At 44.7% G+C, this 17,047-nt stretch overlaps 2 protein-coding genes across 14 annotated transcripts in view; both read right to left on the bottom strand.

Moving 5' to 3' along the window:
* Positions 1–516: 516 nt before the first annotated feature.
* On the bottom strand, positions 517–11,770 carry NFU1 (NFU1 iron-sulfur cluster scaffold). Its single transcript, XM_031608005.2, has 8 exons — positions 11,633–11,770; positions 9,643–9,749; positions 7,657–7,792; positions 5,615–5,681; positions 4,360–4,474; positions 3,282–3,345; positions 1,271–1,445; positions 517–743 (listed from the first exon to the last, which is right to left on the bottom strand). The coding sequence occupies exons 1-8, from the start codon at positions 11,677–11,679 to the stop codon at positions 696–698; spliced, it is 759 nt and encodes a 252-aa protein (XP_031463865.1). The 5' UTR covers positions 11,680–11,770; the 3' UTR covers positions 517–695.
* A 623-nt stretch (positions 11,771–12,393) lies between these two features.
* Positions 12,394–17,047, bottom strand: part of AAK1 (AP2 associated kinase 1) — a 64,803-nt gene continuing 60,149 nt past the window's right edge. For all 13 annotated transcript variants that reach the window (XM_090125694.1, XM_090125698.1, XM_090125695.1 and 10 more), the window contains one exon: positions 12,394–17,038. In XM_090125694.1, the coding sequence (XP_089981820.1) occupies positions 15,939–17,038 (1,100 nt within the window). In that variant the 3' untranslated portion in view covers positions 12,394–15,938. The remainder of the gene's footprint in view (positions 17,039–17,047) is intronic.

Raw genomic sequence — 17,047 nt, forward strand, 5'->3', positions numbered from 1 at the left:
GCTAATTAGTCTGTCTACTTACTAAAGCTGATAAGGATCATCTTCTAATACTTATTTAAAAATACATGGTTTCTGAAGGAGACAACTCACTTCTTTTTTTTGTTTCTGTTGCTGTTATTTCTGTGGTGGCACTGAGCACATAGGTAACTGATGGCATCGTTACATCTTCTAAAACAAAGAGCTGAAATTATGGGTTACTTTTCAGAGAAATCTGGCAAAAATCCAAAGCTTTTTAAACCAAACTTGATCAAATTAACATTCCTGAATCCCCCATTTTGAGAGCCATGGCACAGTCCTTCAACCTCCGTAAGAAGACTTGATAAAAATTATTAAAAAATAAATTTTCTATTGCATAAGAAGTCAAGAAACACTACTTCTATTTCTATCCCGCCCCTCCCCCTCTTTTTCTTTTCCTTAATTTTTTTTGCATGAAAGAACATTGCAGAGACACATCACTGTTTTTAGAAGCCCACCAATTCCCTGCACAGTATAAAGGAGATGCAAACAACAAAAGGATTATTTTTTTGAATAGAGCATTTAATAAATTAATGAACACACTGCTGACACGGAGGAGACACTTTCACAGGTGGAAGTACAACTCTTTCTGATGAGAAAAGCAGATTTGGTTGTTCCACAGAACAAGAATGATTTATGTGCAGGAAATAAATACTGATTTGGCCATGGATGATGTAAGCTCACGTAGAATTTGCTTCTTTCTCCACATCATCATCATCATCAACAACCTGAAACAAATCCAGAAGTAGTTCAGGCAAACAGGTGAAGCTCTCAGTCCCATCACACTGTCTGGAGAATTTACTGCATTACATCCTTGCCAGACCCAAGGAGAACAACTATTCTGTGCCACTGATGACGACGGTTATCACATGGAAAACATAAGAAAAGCTTTCAATCAGAAATGCCATGAGATAATGTGGCTGAAATAATAGAAGCTGGTCATTTGACTGCTAATGCCACAAGAACAATCACTATCGTGTAGCTACTCTAAGAAGCCTGCTCTAGCAGGGGGTGAAATACAAGAGCTCCAAAAGTCCCCTCCAACCCATATGGTTTTGTGATTCTGTACCAAATTTTAATCAGAAAGCAAAATAATCTGCATCTAAGGGACAAGTTTTGTTCCATATTACCACTAAAAGCATCTGTTTATCTTACACTTTGGCTTCAAGTGCCAATCTGTGTATGCAGGGAAGGGAGAAAGACCATTTATTCTCCCCATTTAAATGAAGATCTCTACTATCTCGCACCAACCCACCTGTTCCACACCTTCCACTTCAGGGATGTAGAACTGGAGCATGTTCTGTATCCCGTTCTTCAGGGTGATGATGGAACTGGGACAGCTGGTACATGAACCCTGCAACTTCAGCTGCACAATGCCATCCTCAAAGCCTTTATAAATAACGTCACCACCGTCTTCTTGCACTGTTGGCCTGATAGAACACGTTACTCAATTTACAGGAAGCACAGCTGAAACCCATTCAATTCTAGAAAGCTTTAGAAGAGTTCAATTTAACGTACACAAAGAACTGGCCTGCTATATTAATTGAAGCTACCTTCTATTTCTGGTTCAAATTTCCAACAGTTCATATTTTGTTGGACTCTCACATTCACCACTACTGCCTTTTTAGAGCAAAATATGCTTGCAGTGAATGCAGTAACATAGAAAGAATCATTGGCATTCTAAGGGCAAAGGTAAACACCTCAGAGCAGAGCTCAATCAAGCCAGCAAAGAAACACTGGTTTGCCCCAAGGCACATAAAGATGCTCATCCCAACTTATGCACCAAAACCCAGGTGTCTTCCATTATATAATAGATGAATGTCTACCACGGGATGCACATAAATCTGCAAATGGTTGAAGAAAGCACCTGGTGAGATGACAGCCTGGTACCAGTGGCATTTCTGCAGCCTGCTCTCCTTGTGCAAGCACCAAATGCCCGGCCCTGTCACTTCATCCCCATAGCAACATTCTTCCAGACCGAGCTGCAACCATCCCCTCTCTCCAACAGAAGCTCTTTATACTGATTTCCAAAATAACTCTTTTGAGAACTACACTCCTAACCAAATCATCTATGAATCAGATACATTTATTAACAACTCCTTGCAGCTAATTATCTCCATTCCAGAAAGCCACAGGACATGACCAAGGATTCCATTTTAAATTAACTTTATAAAATGCTCTATAGAGCCATTCAGGTCCCCATTCTTTCCATCCTGCACCATCCTATGATTTCTTTGCACATATTTTTGATGGATCAGACATTAACGCTCTGTGTGTGCCACTCATTTATACACAGCTTCTGTAAGCTATCCTGCTATATAACAAGGTAAGACTGATTGAAGCTCTTAATTGAGCCAGATTGCCCAATGCTGCTTTCCACCTGTTACACATTTTAGCACTTTTCACATACATCAGTATTCTTGGGGAAAAAAATGTTTCAATTTATTTCTGCTTTTTTTCCTGCTTTCCTTCTAGGAAAACTAACCAGTGCATCAGGTCAGCTTTGAGAACACGAAACATTATTTTCAGATTTTACATTTAAAATGCAGCGCCTAAAAAAGTAAAATAAAAGGCCCCCATCTTGTGGAAAAATTAAACTAAATTCCATAATTCTCACCTATCCAAGACTTCTGTCACTGTCATTTGAGCTGGGCAAGATGGCACCATCAGATATGAGACAAGTTCAAAATCATGCCAAATGTTTTTCCCCAAATGTCGAGTTGCTTATCCCCTCAGTTCATTTTGGAAAGCAATTAATGAACACAAAAGTATACTTCAGGTAAACAACACACTCCATAGACACTCTCGAGACTTCATTAGTTACAACCAGGCTCTAAATTCAAACTGAGTTAAAATACTAATAAAACTGCAGCAGATGTAAGGGCAAAATCCACTGAAGCCCAGACAGTGAGGGAGATCAGATGGTAAACTTCCTTTAGAGTATGACACAAGAATACTCTGGAGTTCTTGGGAAGGAAAAACAAATATAATAAAAACAGAGGTCAATGTAACAGAGGGAACAATAAAGATGTCACTAGGAAAGCAACGATCATTTGTGTTGTTTTCATTATTTAGAAGTAATCGGGTTAAACCCAATGGCCCACCTGCTTAAGTGCTCTCCAGAGGGTAAGACTGCACTACTCTAAAATCACTCTGTAACATGGGCTCTGTTCAGCACATAATTTGTTTAAACGGAAAAAAATAGATAGAAAGTGTTCAATCAGAGGAAACAGCACACACAACTAGCAGCAATGTGCCTGGTTTACCTTATTCTTGTATCCAGCAGTTCTTTAATCATTAATACAACTTCATCATCTTCTTCTGACTGAGCTTTGGAAAACAAAAGCATGCAAATCAGAACATGGAGAGAAATCTGTTAGGAGAACTATCACTGTATATCCACATATATATGTGAAATAGCACACAAACATTGCTAAGATGCCAGAAACCAAAAGAGGAAGGCCTGATTCAGAGCATGTACCCTCTCCTGCATTCCCCACATGCACAGCCCAAATGTTCACAGGCATAAAACATTGATTCACAGTTTTCCCTTGAGTACAGGGGAATGGCCTTAACTGACAATAGCAATATAACATAGAAAGAGCACACAAAACAGGGAAAGGAAAGGAAGCAACAACAATCATTCACGGGGTAGATCATGGGTCAAGGCAGTGTGCTTGGAAGGAGTGCTAGACATAGTAGAGAGAGAGGAATTAGTCATCTTCTGCCTTAAAACATCGGGGGAGGAAAAACTGTACAAGCTGGTAAGCTGCAAATATAAAAATATAAAGCAAAATACTATTCTTGGCTTAAATTGGAAGTTAGTCTCAGTTACTTTCTATTACAGTTTGGAAAGGACTTCTTACCACTTCTTGTTCACGTAAAACCTATCACTAACAAAACCAATAACTAACAAAATGTTAAGACTGGACACTCCTTTTCGATTTGAGAAGGGCAATGACACTTTTGTGGGTGCCCACACAAAAAGGATGTGCAGCAGTACCCAGCAGCTTTCTAAGCACAGCAAAAATATTTCATGCACACAAACGGCAATGGCAGTGGTCCGCACTGCCAAAACACACAGCTCAGCACAGCTCCTGTGAAAGAACACTCCTCATCTTCCTGCAGATGAGACTCAGGCTTTGTTTGTTGGGTTAAACAACTCTTTCAGACAGTTCAGCACTTCTTCCAGTAGAACATATGTTCTACACATTCTTTACTGTGTCAGTTTGAGCAGCTTTCACTTTAAATTCTGTTGTGTGCTTTACTGGGAGGCAAATGAAGGTCCTTCTGGATATCACAAGGATCCGAATGCAGATACTCTTCCTGGAGAGTTTGACTTACCTGTATCTGTCCTAGGTGCCTCTTCAGTAAGTACAGGTAAACCCGAGGCAAAGAAATCCATTATAGTTGCATAAATATCTGGTTTCAGCAAGTTCCAATCCAGGTCTTCACTCTCCTACAAGAATCAGAATAAAAGTAAATAAAAACAGAGCATCTGCCTCCTAAAAATGGTAAATTATATAGGGATCCCTCTTATGTTAATAATATCATAAAGATTCTCAGGATTCATGCATGAACTTATTTTGTATTTTGCCAAAAATGTTTCAGAAGTCTCAACATAAAGCAGTCAACAGACAGGTTTCCTCACTTGCAAGCCAAATCTATTAAAGGTAAATCTATTAAAGGTAAAAAGTGAAAAGTAGAGTTTCTGAAATTCATTACTGGGCACTTTTTTAAACCGAGCCGTATCTGAGACTCAAGTTTGTCGTGGCTCTTGATCCTTAGCCAAAGCATAATTCACTGCATTGCCCTGTGCTTGTCACACTGCAGGACTGTCACCACTCTGTTACCATACAGCACCTTATCTCTACTGCCATGAGCTCTGTGCCTTTAGTAAACACTGCACCACCCACAGAACCAGGAGCATACCCAGCCCCAGGGCTGGCCTGCCTGGAACCAAAGCAAGCTGCACACAGCTTCCTCCAGGAAGCACAGAACCTACAGCTGCTCTGGGAGACCTGTTCCAGTGCTCACCCATATACACAGCATGTGGATAAGGGAAAGGTTCTGCACCTGAGGCCCTCCAGGGCAGTGGCATAGCCCAAGCACAGGAAGCGTTGGGACACTGGTCTCAGCCATTGGGTTTGAATCTATTGGCACAGTTGCACAGAGAGGTGGGGGGGGGCACCATCCCTGGAGGTGCTCTCTTGGGATGTGGCACTGAGGGATGCAGTCAATGGGGACAGTGGGGTGGGCTGAGGTTGGATTTGATCTTATTGGTCTTTTCCAACCTTTATGATTCTGTTATTCTATGATTTCGGGTAGTCCTGTGTGGAGTTGGGCTCAGTGATCCCTGTGGGTCCCTTCTAACTCAGGATATTTTTATGATACTGATATTTATTTATTTCAGTATTCCTGGCATTCCTACTTGTGACCACTGCTTCTGGTCCTTTTGCTGTGCATCCCCAAATCAGTGGTTGGATCTTCCCCACTATGCATCCCCAGATCAGTGTGGCTGGGTCTTTCCTGTGGCTGTCTACTCAGCAGCTGACTCTCAGATAAAGTTTTAGCACATGTGAACCTCCTTCCTGCTTACCTTGGTGATGGTGATGAAGTCTGGTCCAAAGAAAATGCTTTTAACTCCTTCAATTCTGAATAATTGCCTGTTAAGAAAACAAACAAGAGGATTTCAGCCAAACTCCTCAAGATTTATTTATACCTCTACAGAAGAAAAATAATGGTCTAGAATACATTTCCAGACAAAAATAACCACATGAAAAGAAAGCCACTGAGCGAAATAGGCAGCTAATCCACCTACAGCATAGCAAGAGCCAGGAGCTCCTGCTGGGGAGCACAATGTGCACTAAAACTGAACACATCTCAGCAGATTTCCATAAGTTACATCTCCCTGCAAACCCTTTTTGGAGGCAAAATGATATTCTGTATATACAAGTGATCTTCTGTGTATTTTGTATACCCTTTACCAATCCAGAGGTACCTGCCACAGCAGGGGGTTGAAACCAGATCATCTTTAAGGTCCTTTTCAACCCAGGTCATTCTATGATTCTATGACGGGTTTTGTAGAATTAGTGCAAGCACAAGGAAAATTGCTTACTTTAAATAATTGGCCTTAATCTGGGTGAGCTCAATCAAAACTGCCCTCAATTTCATTGGGAAAGTGACGACCATTGCCATTCAGTAAGAGGATTAGTGCCAGCATAAAACCTGGGTGATGGGAAGAGCACAGTGCTGACAGTATTTCAAGTGTAAAAAAGCAGAATGAGTCTAAAGACATATTCCCATAGATGCTTTAATTAAAACCTAACAAATTCATCTGCAGAATAATTAAGCAAGAGCTAAATCTGCCAGAAGAGTGTAGGAGGGTTTCTTTTGGTAGTTGAGAGAAGGAGAAAAAAAGGATATTCTCTTGAAAGACCGAAAAATGTCCAAGAAATGCAGTGAATGCAGGAAAATGAAATCTTATCACAAAGGTATGTGTGATAGGAAAAAAAAAAAAAAAAAAGGATTTCACAATTCCCAGGGGAAAGAATTTCCACACATGAAGCAGTTAGACACCCATGATGCTTCTACACCATCCAGCCAAGAACAATGCATACACAGACAATTGTTTCCCATAACCTGCACAATCCACACCATAAAACCACTGCCATGGTCTACATACATCATCTCTTTGATGAAAAAATCTATTTGCAGATATGTGACAACATCAAGGCACCTTCCCAGAACCATTTGAGTTCTGTAAACCGATGTAGTTTGGCACAATCAGATCCCACAGGTTCAGCATCGTAGTAACATGTTTTGATGTCCTGGAAAAGCTTTCACATTGGATTTGTTGCCCATAAGTCACAGAGCTTTGCTTGTAAAGATCCTGTTTGCTCTCAAGCAGCACCAGAGATCTTTGGAAGTCTGAGCTGTACATCTGATAACCTCACACTTCCTGCAGAGATCACGCAAAGCAGCTTCTGCTTGCATGCAGTCCCTGCAATATACACAACAATGACTTAATGGAGGACTTCCCAGGGCAATTTACTGCAGCCCTTCAGGATCTCACTCTCAACAAAGCCTCTCCACCCACATAATAGATAAAGGAAAGTCTGTTTGTGGAGGAGAATGTGAAAGCAATGGCCTTTGTGACACTGCTCCAAATCCCTTCTACACCAAGGTAGTATGACTGAGTTATCTGCTTGGTGATTCTTACTTCAGGTTATGCATTCTGGTACTGACACCTGCAACTACATTTAATTTGGAGCACTTACTTCCTTAGGTTGTCTGCTTCCTAATCCTGAAAAGTTATACCATTTCCAAGCAACAACTGGAATTAGGACTCTTCTGATGGAAACAGTTGTGCAAAATCAGGGTCAGAGGCCTCACTGGCGATGCAGCAGCTGTTCAAGAATCCCAGACTTACAATAAATCAATCCAGCTGCACGATGCATACAACAGAGCCAAGAGCACAGACAGACCACTTTGGCAATGACTATATTCAATTTTATGTACAAGCAAAGCAACATCAACAAACAAAATCCAATCAATCTGCTCCTGAGTGCAGGGTGCATTTAATTGTCGACACACAGCCTGCATGGTCCCCCATACAAATTATGATGTGCTTAATAATACCTTGCTAGAGGTGAGCAAAATGCTGCAGCTGGACTGGAAAACTCCATAGTCCTGGACTCCAGCACTTCTTTGCCTGGAATAAACTTCAGGCTGTTTGGGTTTGGTGTGTCCTGAGTTTGAATAAACATGCATCTTACTGGAAATTAAAAGAAAAAAGGAGGAAAGTTAATGTAATCAAATGTAAGTAGCCTAAATGAAAGTTAAGGATCCTGATTATCTAGCAAGTAAAAAGACTGGAGTGATCACTGTGCTACAACCATAGCAGTTAGTGCAACAATGATGCTTTAAAAACCACAACAGCATTCAGACCAATGAACACAGCCACATTATCTTACAGGAAGCAAGATAAATGCAGCCTTATCTTTGCCTCTTGTGCTAACTCTTATCTACTGAGAGGCACCTTACTGCAGCAACATAAAGCTGCAAAGGTTCAGTGCCATCCTCACTTTCTACTGAGAATAAGAGATGCAATGCTCACTCCTTGCTGTGTTCAGGTATACCAGCAGCCATTTATGAGCCACGTGGACATGGCACTCAGGGCCATGGTTTCGAGGTGGTAGCATTGAGTAATGGTCCTGTCGATCCTGAAAGTTTCTTTCCAACCTACACTATTCTGCCATTCTATGACGTCTGGCTCTGTTTTTTTTCCAATCTCTCAGCATTATATTTACAGCACACCACACCCTGCTTGTAACACTTACACTGGGTGAATTACTATCACTTACACTGCAGAAATTGAACTAACAACTGAAGATCCAATTGCTGGATTCTACTAAAGGTGTTAAAAAGATACATTTCTACTGAAATTCACTGTGGGCTGCAGGTGTTCCTTACACACAAGAATGTAAAACTGATTCTGAATAAAAATGAGCATTCTATGTCTAATGGTGTATGTTTAATAGTGTGTTTTCCTGTAGACATGTCACAACATCTACACAGTGGCTACTATTGATGGCTGGACTGAATGATCTTAGTGCTCTTTTCCAACTTTAATGATTCGATGATTCCACAGGGATGGGAGAGCTGCTCTGCTCCCTTTGACATCCAAAATCCCCTCCAGTTGCCAGCACAGCTTGCAAGTAACCTGCAGCAAGGGATTTGGATGGGGGATATTCTGCATTTGTTAGAGCACCTCGAGCACCCTGAAACACAGCTGGCTGTGTCAGCTCCTAAGAAAGGCATCTCCATGTGAGCAACCACTTCATTTGATAAGCATCTTCTGCAGTTGCAGATCTGCCTTCCCATGGCCACGTTTTTCAATCATTAATCCACCTGAAGCTCTTTGTACAACTGTAAATAATCCCATCAGAATGTATTGCTGGGAACTGGCCGTGTTCACAGCTGAAGTCTGTAACACTGTGTGTCTTCCCACTGCTCTCATTTCACAGATTTTGTTTTCCTTTCTGTTGAGCCTTCCAAAAACCTGTTAGGCACTACCCCACCTTAACCACTGCTTTTTCAGGGTAATGCTACGTTACCATTGCAGGTGTTATTAATGCAGAATGTCATTAACACACCACACGTTCAAGGGGAGGGAAATTAAAGAAAGCACCACAGCTCTGGAAATGAAAACTGTACTTTCTTCCTTGCTGGACTCTTTCTGGACACTTCATCTTGCTGAGCTCAGCAGCTGAAGTGGGACACAGCCATACAAGGAGCGTTCACAAGGGATGCATTTACACTAAGACAGGATTTAAATTAACAGCTGCAGCAAAGCCCAAATATTTTACACCAAAGCACCTCATAGGTCTTGGCAGATGAACAGCACAGAGAACACGTGTATAGCCAAGCACAAAATGAGCCATGCATGTCTTCTCGCCAGGCTTCAAATGTCCAATTGTGACAGTACTCCATTAAAAACACACAGGAAATAACTCAGGAAATTTTATCACACTCAGATTTCAGAAGAAGAGTTGGGCTTTTGTTATTGCCACAAGACATGGATTCCCACAACGCCTTCAGTACTTATTTTTAGCTGGTATTTACCTGTATTATGCAAGACTACAGATGGAAGAAGCTGCTTTCTCCATGCAAGTTGATGAAAGGGCTGTTGAGTTGTCAGGTTATGACCTTTTAACATCATGTGACAAATCCTGAAGAGAAATCGTAACATCACTGTGAGCTTCCAAATCACAAGGCTGTACTTCCCCAGTACCCCACAGCATTCCTCTGTGCCCAGAATGCAGCACAGCCCCCTCCTACCAAAACCCTACCCAGTAACAAAGCGAGTCAGCAGCTCAGATTGTGGCACCCCCCATATTTCTTTCCTTTATCAATGCTCCCTTTCTCCTATTTCACAAGAAAACAGACCTAATTCTTCAATTTCAGCCACATAAAAATTCATCTATACTCCTTCACATACCTTTAAGAGAAGAAAAGTCACCCCATGAGAGCGTTTTGACGCTACCATGAACCTGGATGTCCAGATTGGACTACATACCTCATTTTCAGAAAATCAGAGAGCTGAGATGAATTCCAACCACCCATTGCTAAGTAAAGGCAGAATTTGCTATCATTATCAACCAACTACAAGAGGCCATTAGCAAAGTGGGGAGAGCAGAGGAAAAAAAAAGTCAGAGAAGCAGGCAAGGAGAATGATGGAGCAACAGAGGTGGCTTTCAGATGTGTAAATGCTTGCTGCACACCCAGCAACATACAAATACTGCTTTTCACATGTGAACTCAGTTCATAACCAGTCAGAGATATGGAGATCTGAGCCAAGGGACAGCCAAATTCAGAAGGCTGTGTGGCTGTACGTGGTGGCAAAAGGGGTAATAACTTCTCTGACTTCTTTACAGGGAAGACACCAACCCAGAAAAGGTTCAAAAGGCCCTTTCCGATGATTCCCCTAAATGATTCTGCAACTCCCCTCTTCTGAGTGGACTTGCATACGGAGACCACAAAGGGATGTGCCCCAAAGTTCTCCCTCCTTTAGTTCTGGGAGAACCAAAAAACCAAAGCAGAGAAACAAATGTTCAAAAAGTAGAACAAAGCAGACAAAAGAAAGGGGATTTTTACCATCTGTATCCCCACTGTGTGCAGGAAAACTAAACAGAATGATCCTCTCTCCTTTTTGCTTCTCCTTTAAGAAAAACAAAGGAGAAAGGTCCACCAAAAACAGGAGGGTATGTGCACAGGACCACATATTTGATGTTCTAGGTGAGCACAAACATATGAATAGGTGTACGTAAAAGGGCTTTTATCTGCATAGGGAAAAAGAAAGAATTAACCCCCCTTTACCGAAGGCTTAATTACAGTCCCAATTTCCCACATTCAGGGCTGCAGATTGCCTCTAATTTCACAGCCCCTGCCCAGGGTAGGGGCTTTGCCCATCACTAAGCTGTCCTTTGTGCATCTGAGCTGTGAATTTCCTTCAGCGCACAGCCCTGGGGGGGCGGGGGGGAAGGTCTCAGCACTGTACCACCCTAAGGACAACTCTGGGGGAAATAATTACCCCTTCCTGAGCACATTTGGGGGCATCAGCCCTCACTGCAGCTCCTGAAAGCGTTTTGGGGAGGGATCAGCACTCACTGCAGCTCCTGAGCACATTTTGCGGGGATCAGCATACACTGCACACCCCTGATAACATTTTGGGGGGGGATGAGACCTCACTGCCGCTCCTAAGGGTGTTTTTTGGGAGGGGTCAGCCCTCACTGCACATCCCTGGGGGCATTTTGGGGATATCAGCCCCTCATTACAGCTCATGAGGGCGTTTTTGGGGAAATGAGCCCTCACTTTACACCCTGAAGGCATTCTGGGGGGAGCAGCCTACACTGCCCCTCTGTAACGAGGAGGAAGGGGAGGACGTAACTTCACCCACATCCGCCCCGCTGCGTCAGGGAAGGAGAAGGCCAAGAAAACTCGGAGCGCTCCAGGGAGCCGCAGCACCGCTCAGAGACGAAGAGAACGAGTGTGGGGGTCGCACACCGGGCCCCGTGCGACGGCCCGGGGCAGCGCGCTGCTCGCAGTCACCTACCGGCCGCCCAGCCCCGCAGCCGCGCCGAGCCACCGCGCAGCCGCCATCTTGGCGCTCCTCAGGGCCGCCGCTCCGCCCCGCGCACTGCAGCGCCCCCTCGCGGCCAAGACCGACAGAGGCTCTCGTGGACAGGAAGGCGCCTGGGCAGCGCCCCCCACACCCGTCAGCGGCGCTGCAGCTCCCTTGATTCTTCCCGAGCGCCCCGCCGCGGTGCCAGCGACAGCCACTCACGCTGAACGCAAAAAATAGACACCCCCCCCCCCAGTATTTCCTTTTTTTCCTTGCAGTCTTCTCCCTCAGCATTCCTATTTTCCCCTCAATATTTCATTTTTTCCATTTCCTTTTTGCCCCTCTATATCTCCTTTTTTATGTTCGTATTTTTCCCCCCCTCACTATTTCCTTTTCCCCCTTTTTCTCTTTTTCCTCGATATTTCTTTATTTCCTCAATTTATCCTTTCTTTTCCTCTCAATTTTTCCCTTTTTTCAAGTTTCTTTTTTTTAAAGTCAATAATTGGAGTTGGTCTAAAAGACCTTTGAGGGTCCCTTTCAACTATTCAATTCTATGAAAATTTTGTTTTTTTCCTATTTCTCTCTTTCTCCCCCTCAAAATTTCCTTTTCCCTTCGATGTACCCCCCCCCCCCCCCCCACGTGTGTGTGTGTGTGTGTGTGTTCTTTTCCACCCCTCAATATTTCCCTTTTTACCTTTTATATCCCCAGTTTTGCACACAGAGGAGAGAAAGACAGCACGTGGACAACATGCTGTAATCAGGTACAGCTTTAATAAATGTACAGAAGTTTACAGCTTGAACATTTCTTCATAGCGATTACCAGGAACACAGACATCACACCTGGAGTGCAACACAACTCCGTCCATTTCCAGCCACAGCCATACAAATCTGAGACCCTGGGCAGCACCAGCGCCAGGAGGGGAGCAGGAAACCCCAAGGATGAGGATAGGGAACCCCAGGACATCTCCAGCCCCTGGGATGGGGACAGGGGACCCCGCAATATCAGCAGTACCAGGATGGGAGCAGAGGAACCCCAAGGATGAGAACAGGGGATCCTCCACCCATCACCGGACCCAGGATGAGGCCAGGGGACCCCAGAACACCTCCAGCCCCAGGATGGGACCAGAGGAACCCCAAGGATGAGGATAAGGGACCTCCAGCCACCACCAAGCCCCAGGATGGGGCCAGAGGACCCCAGGACATCACCATCCCTGGGATAGGACCTGAGGACCCCACATCAGCAGTCCCAGGATGGGACCGGGGACACCAGAACATCTCCAGCCCCTAAGATGGATACAGGAGACCCCAGGACATCACCAGTCCCCCAACGAAAACAACATGATGGCCAATGGAAACTTCAGGCTGTGGCATATTTTTAGGAATACTGACACATTGGATCAGGTTTCAGGAATGTGTTTCAGAAGTGGAACAAGATTTCACCATCAGAATACCTGCTGTAAGAATGCTTTGGAGTCTTTTGGTGTACTGAAAGGCCTTAAATTAACACTGTGAACACAGAAAAAAAAAAAAAAAATTCAACTCCCCAACACAAAAGTCTTTGGTGGAAGCTGAGTTAAAGTAACCGATTTCCACTTTGGAGTGATTGAGAATTCAACAATTAAACAGATCTCACTCAGCCATGCCTGACTGAGTGACACTGAGGACAACTGCTGATGCAATGTGAACTCTGTGCACACCATTCCCACAGGTGAGCTTCAGGAGCAGCACCATGCTGTTGTGCAGACGTGGCAGTGAGGCATGGAGAGCCCAGCATGATGCTTCTTCCTTTTTGTTTTCGCATGCAGATACTGTGATTAATGTCTCTAAGTGCATTGTTGACATTCAGTTGGCGATGGGGAAGAATTGTGTCTACGATTGTCACAGGACCGAGGTGTGTTCTGAGGACACAGGGCAGGATGTGCTACAGCTATGGACAGGTGGAAACAGTGGTTCTGTTCAGAAAACTGATTCCAAAATGCTGCATTTAGGCCATACCAGGCCCATTTCATTTACAGCACCAGCAAGGTGGTGAAGAAAACTATAAGCACTATCATTCCACCTTCATTAGAAACAGCTTCATAATATAGAAGTGAAACTTTGGCTTATAATTTATCATGCTGAAGCTGCCATACTGGCCATGCAGAATTAGGAGATTGGAAACTACAATGCTATACAGACAAATTTGTATTGAAATTCAATTTTCTGACCACAACCAGAAATCCCATTCCTTAATAAGTCACAGGCAGAGATGCAAACAAGCTGCCCCTAGCCCCAAAAATACATGTAAAACCATTGAAGCTGGCAGGCTCGTTAGCTTGTGGGGCTCTGTGTAAAGTGCTTGCAGAATATCCACTCCCAAAATCCCAGCTGGAAATCCAGCCCAACTCAACCTGAATGCACTTTGTCCCTTCATCCTGTGGCAGTGCAGGTCTGAAGGGCAAGAGTTGGGCAGTGGGCAAATGCATCTCCAGCTATGCTAGTCTTTAATTTTATCTTATTTTTCCTAAGTGCAACTTGGATGTGGCATTGTAGGAAGTTTCACAGATTGATTCAAAAGGCAACTTTTCAAGTAAAAACTGAAGAAAAGCGGAGAACCTAAATCCAGTTAGCAGAGGTAATACCTCGAACTCACACCTAGCAATGCCTTGCAGTTTTGGGGATATATTTGAATGGGAAAACCCAACGAGAAGAAAACACCATCAACAACAGCCTCAGCTTAGTTGAAACTATCTCCAGGGAACCCAGAAATCTCCCTACAGTATTTACTGCTACTACCAGTGGTGAAGTAGCACAGGAAAACAGCACCCTGACAGCCCTCCTGCTCTCAAGAGTCCCAACTTCTCCCTGCCCTCCAGCAATCCCAAGGCTGAACACACCCAGCAGTGGCACTGGCTCACCTCTTGCAACCTCTTGGAGGGAAACTGAGATTGGGGTTCTGCTTGTGCTTTGCTCTCCACCTGGTTGGGGCTTTTCCACCCTCCTCTTCCTGCTGGCCAACAATCCAGCAAAACGGTATGCAGCAAAAGGGAATTCTGCCCTCAATCCTCAGAGCAAAGCTCTGACTTACAGGATGAGAATCAAATTCCCTCAGGAAACAGACACTGCAGAGCTTCTAAGCGATTCAGTAGAAACTACCAGAGTCAACAGAGATTCTTCCCCAGATGTCAAGCCCTTGAAAATGAAAATGAAACACTTTTCTTGGGAGACATCCTGCAGCACCAATGCCTGTTAGACAGGAACACCACACAGCAACTGTGAGCCCCTGCATCTGGATAATCTGAAAGCAGCCCACACTTACAGCCTTTGCTGGCCAGGGACAGCACTATTTTTCCACCAAACACAGCATAAGGATTCTGCACCAAAGGCAGAACAAACAGCAACAAGTTGCCTTTCTCTTTGGGAACATGGCAGGAAGCACAAGGTATCCAAAGTACACCAAATATTCCCAGAGGAGCATGAACAGATCTTGTTGGAGATCATCTTAGTTGACAAAAGGTTGAACTAATAAATCCAGAGCCAAGCTCTCTGCTGGCATCTACCAGCTGAACCAGACTGCAGCCAAGGCCAAATTACACCAAGTGAGACACACAGACCAGGAAAGCCATCCAGGTGTCTTCACAATGCACTTTTTCACAGGACTTACATACTTACATACTCTCCTTTACAACACCAAAAGCAGATTTCTGGGTCCTACAGTTGGGGAAATCCCACACTTTTGATCTCTTAATTTTCCATGTAACAGCCCAACAAATCTCTTTCCTTTCATTTGCTTTAATTCCTAACCTGGAGCATTTGCAAGATGAGCAACAGAAGACACTGGCATACTTCAGGCATGACACACATACCCTGGAGCTGCCAGGCTCACTGTCACCATCAGCAGCAAGAAGTGTCCTCCAGAAGCCCCAACTAATGGGGAAAAATCTCTATAAGCCCTGAACCTGTGAAATAGCCTCCTTGCCATAGCACCAGCCAGTCCTGCTTGACTCGCTCTGTAATTAACATGCCAGCTAATTAACCTTACAGTACCTTTCCCTAGTCAGAGCCAGAAGGTATGGCATATTGCTGACAAAATAACTTGGGGAAGGCAATGAGAGGAGGAAGGAAAGAAGTAACTGAAGAGGATATGAGGATCCTGAGAGCCAGGCATTCTAACTAGCTAACATAACTTAAAACGGTTCAACTATATCACTGCAAATAGAGTTCTGACTGAAAAATTATATATGTCAACCAATTGGACAAAGATGTTTGAGGTCCTGTGGGAGATGCTCTGCTGGGAACACCCCCAGCTCACAGCACATTAAGGCTTTTGCTTTGCTGCTTTGGAAGGAAATGGTGCTGAAGCAAAAGGATCGGCTGCGGGCAGCTCCGTAGTCCTGGCAGCCAGTGGGGCAAGGGAGACAGAGCCCGCTATGGCCTGCCTGTTGGTCTGAGAAACCACTTTGTAAGCAGCGATGGGTTGGACGTCGAGACCAGGCCCATCTTCTGGGCTGTAGTGACGGGAGTACTTGGACAAGGCCTGCGGACGGAAAGGCCGACTGTTCGCTGCCGGTCCCAGCATGCATTCCTGAGGGCTGGGTTGGGCTGGGCTGCGCTCACCAGGCTCCGGCTGCATGCCTGGAGGAGGGCTGTGCTCCTCTGTTGCTCTCACAGGAGGAGGAAGGTTAGTCAGCAAAGCAAAGCCTGAAGGATACTGCAGTCTGGCCGATGGCCCGGAAACCACCGCATCCAGGCTTTGGAAGGCAGGGGTGGTTCTGTGCTGGACATCAGCTGCTGGGCTGAGAAACATGAGCGGTTCCTTGGGCACACTGTGAGACAACAGCTCCTCCATGCTCTTTTTTTTGGTGAAAGGGGCTCTAAGGAACACATCCACTTCCTCTGGGTGTCGAAGAGCCACACTGCCCTTAGAGATGAAAGGAGCTTTGGTGAAAACGTCTGCCTCATCGGGTGCTTTCCTGGAGCTGCGGAAAGGAGCCGTGGCAAAGACATCGGGTTCATTAAAAACCTCCCCAGACTGCGACTGGAAGACAGGGAACGGCGTCTCTACAGCCTGCGTGTGGGGATGCTGCTCCCTGGAAATGTCCCTCCTCTCCCTGGGCCCGGCCTGCAGGAAGCCCACACCCGGCCTGCAGCTTTCCTCCTCCTCTTCCGAATCCAGCAGCAAAGGCCTGGAGCCACTGCAATCCAAAATGTCCCCTTCGTGATCTGTCCCCTCACCTTCACTACTGTAGAAGGAGCTGTTGCTTGAAGGGCCGTCACGCGTGGCATAGTCAGACTCAGCATTGGGCTGCATTTTCACCTCTGGCTGAGTCTTGTACAAAGCAAGCCCATCGCTGGCAGTGGAGCCTTTGCAGAGATCGAGAGCTGCAGCTGAAAACAGGGCAGGATCCCTCTGCAAACCTAAAAATG

The sequence above is a fragment of the Phasianus colchicus genome, chromosome 27 (assembly GCF_987193195.1).
Source record: "Phasianus colchicus chromosome 27, bPhaCol1.hap1.1, whole genome shotgun sequence".
Taxonomy (NCBI): domain Eukaryota; kingdom Metazoa; phylum Chordata; class Aves; order Galliformes; family Phasianidae; genus Phasianus; species Phasianus colchicus.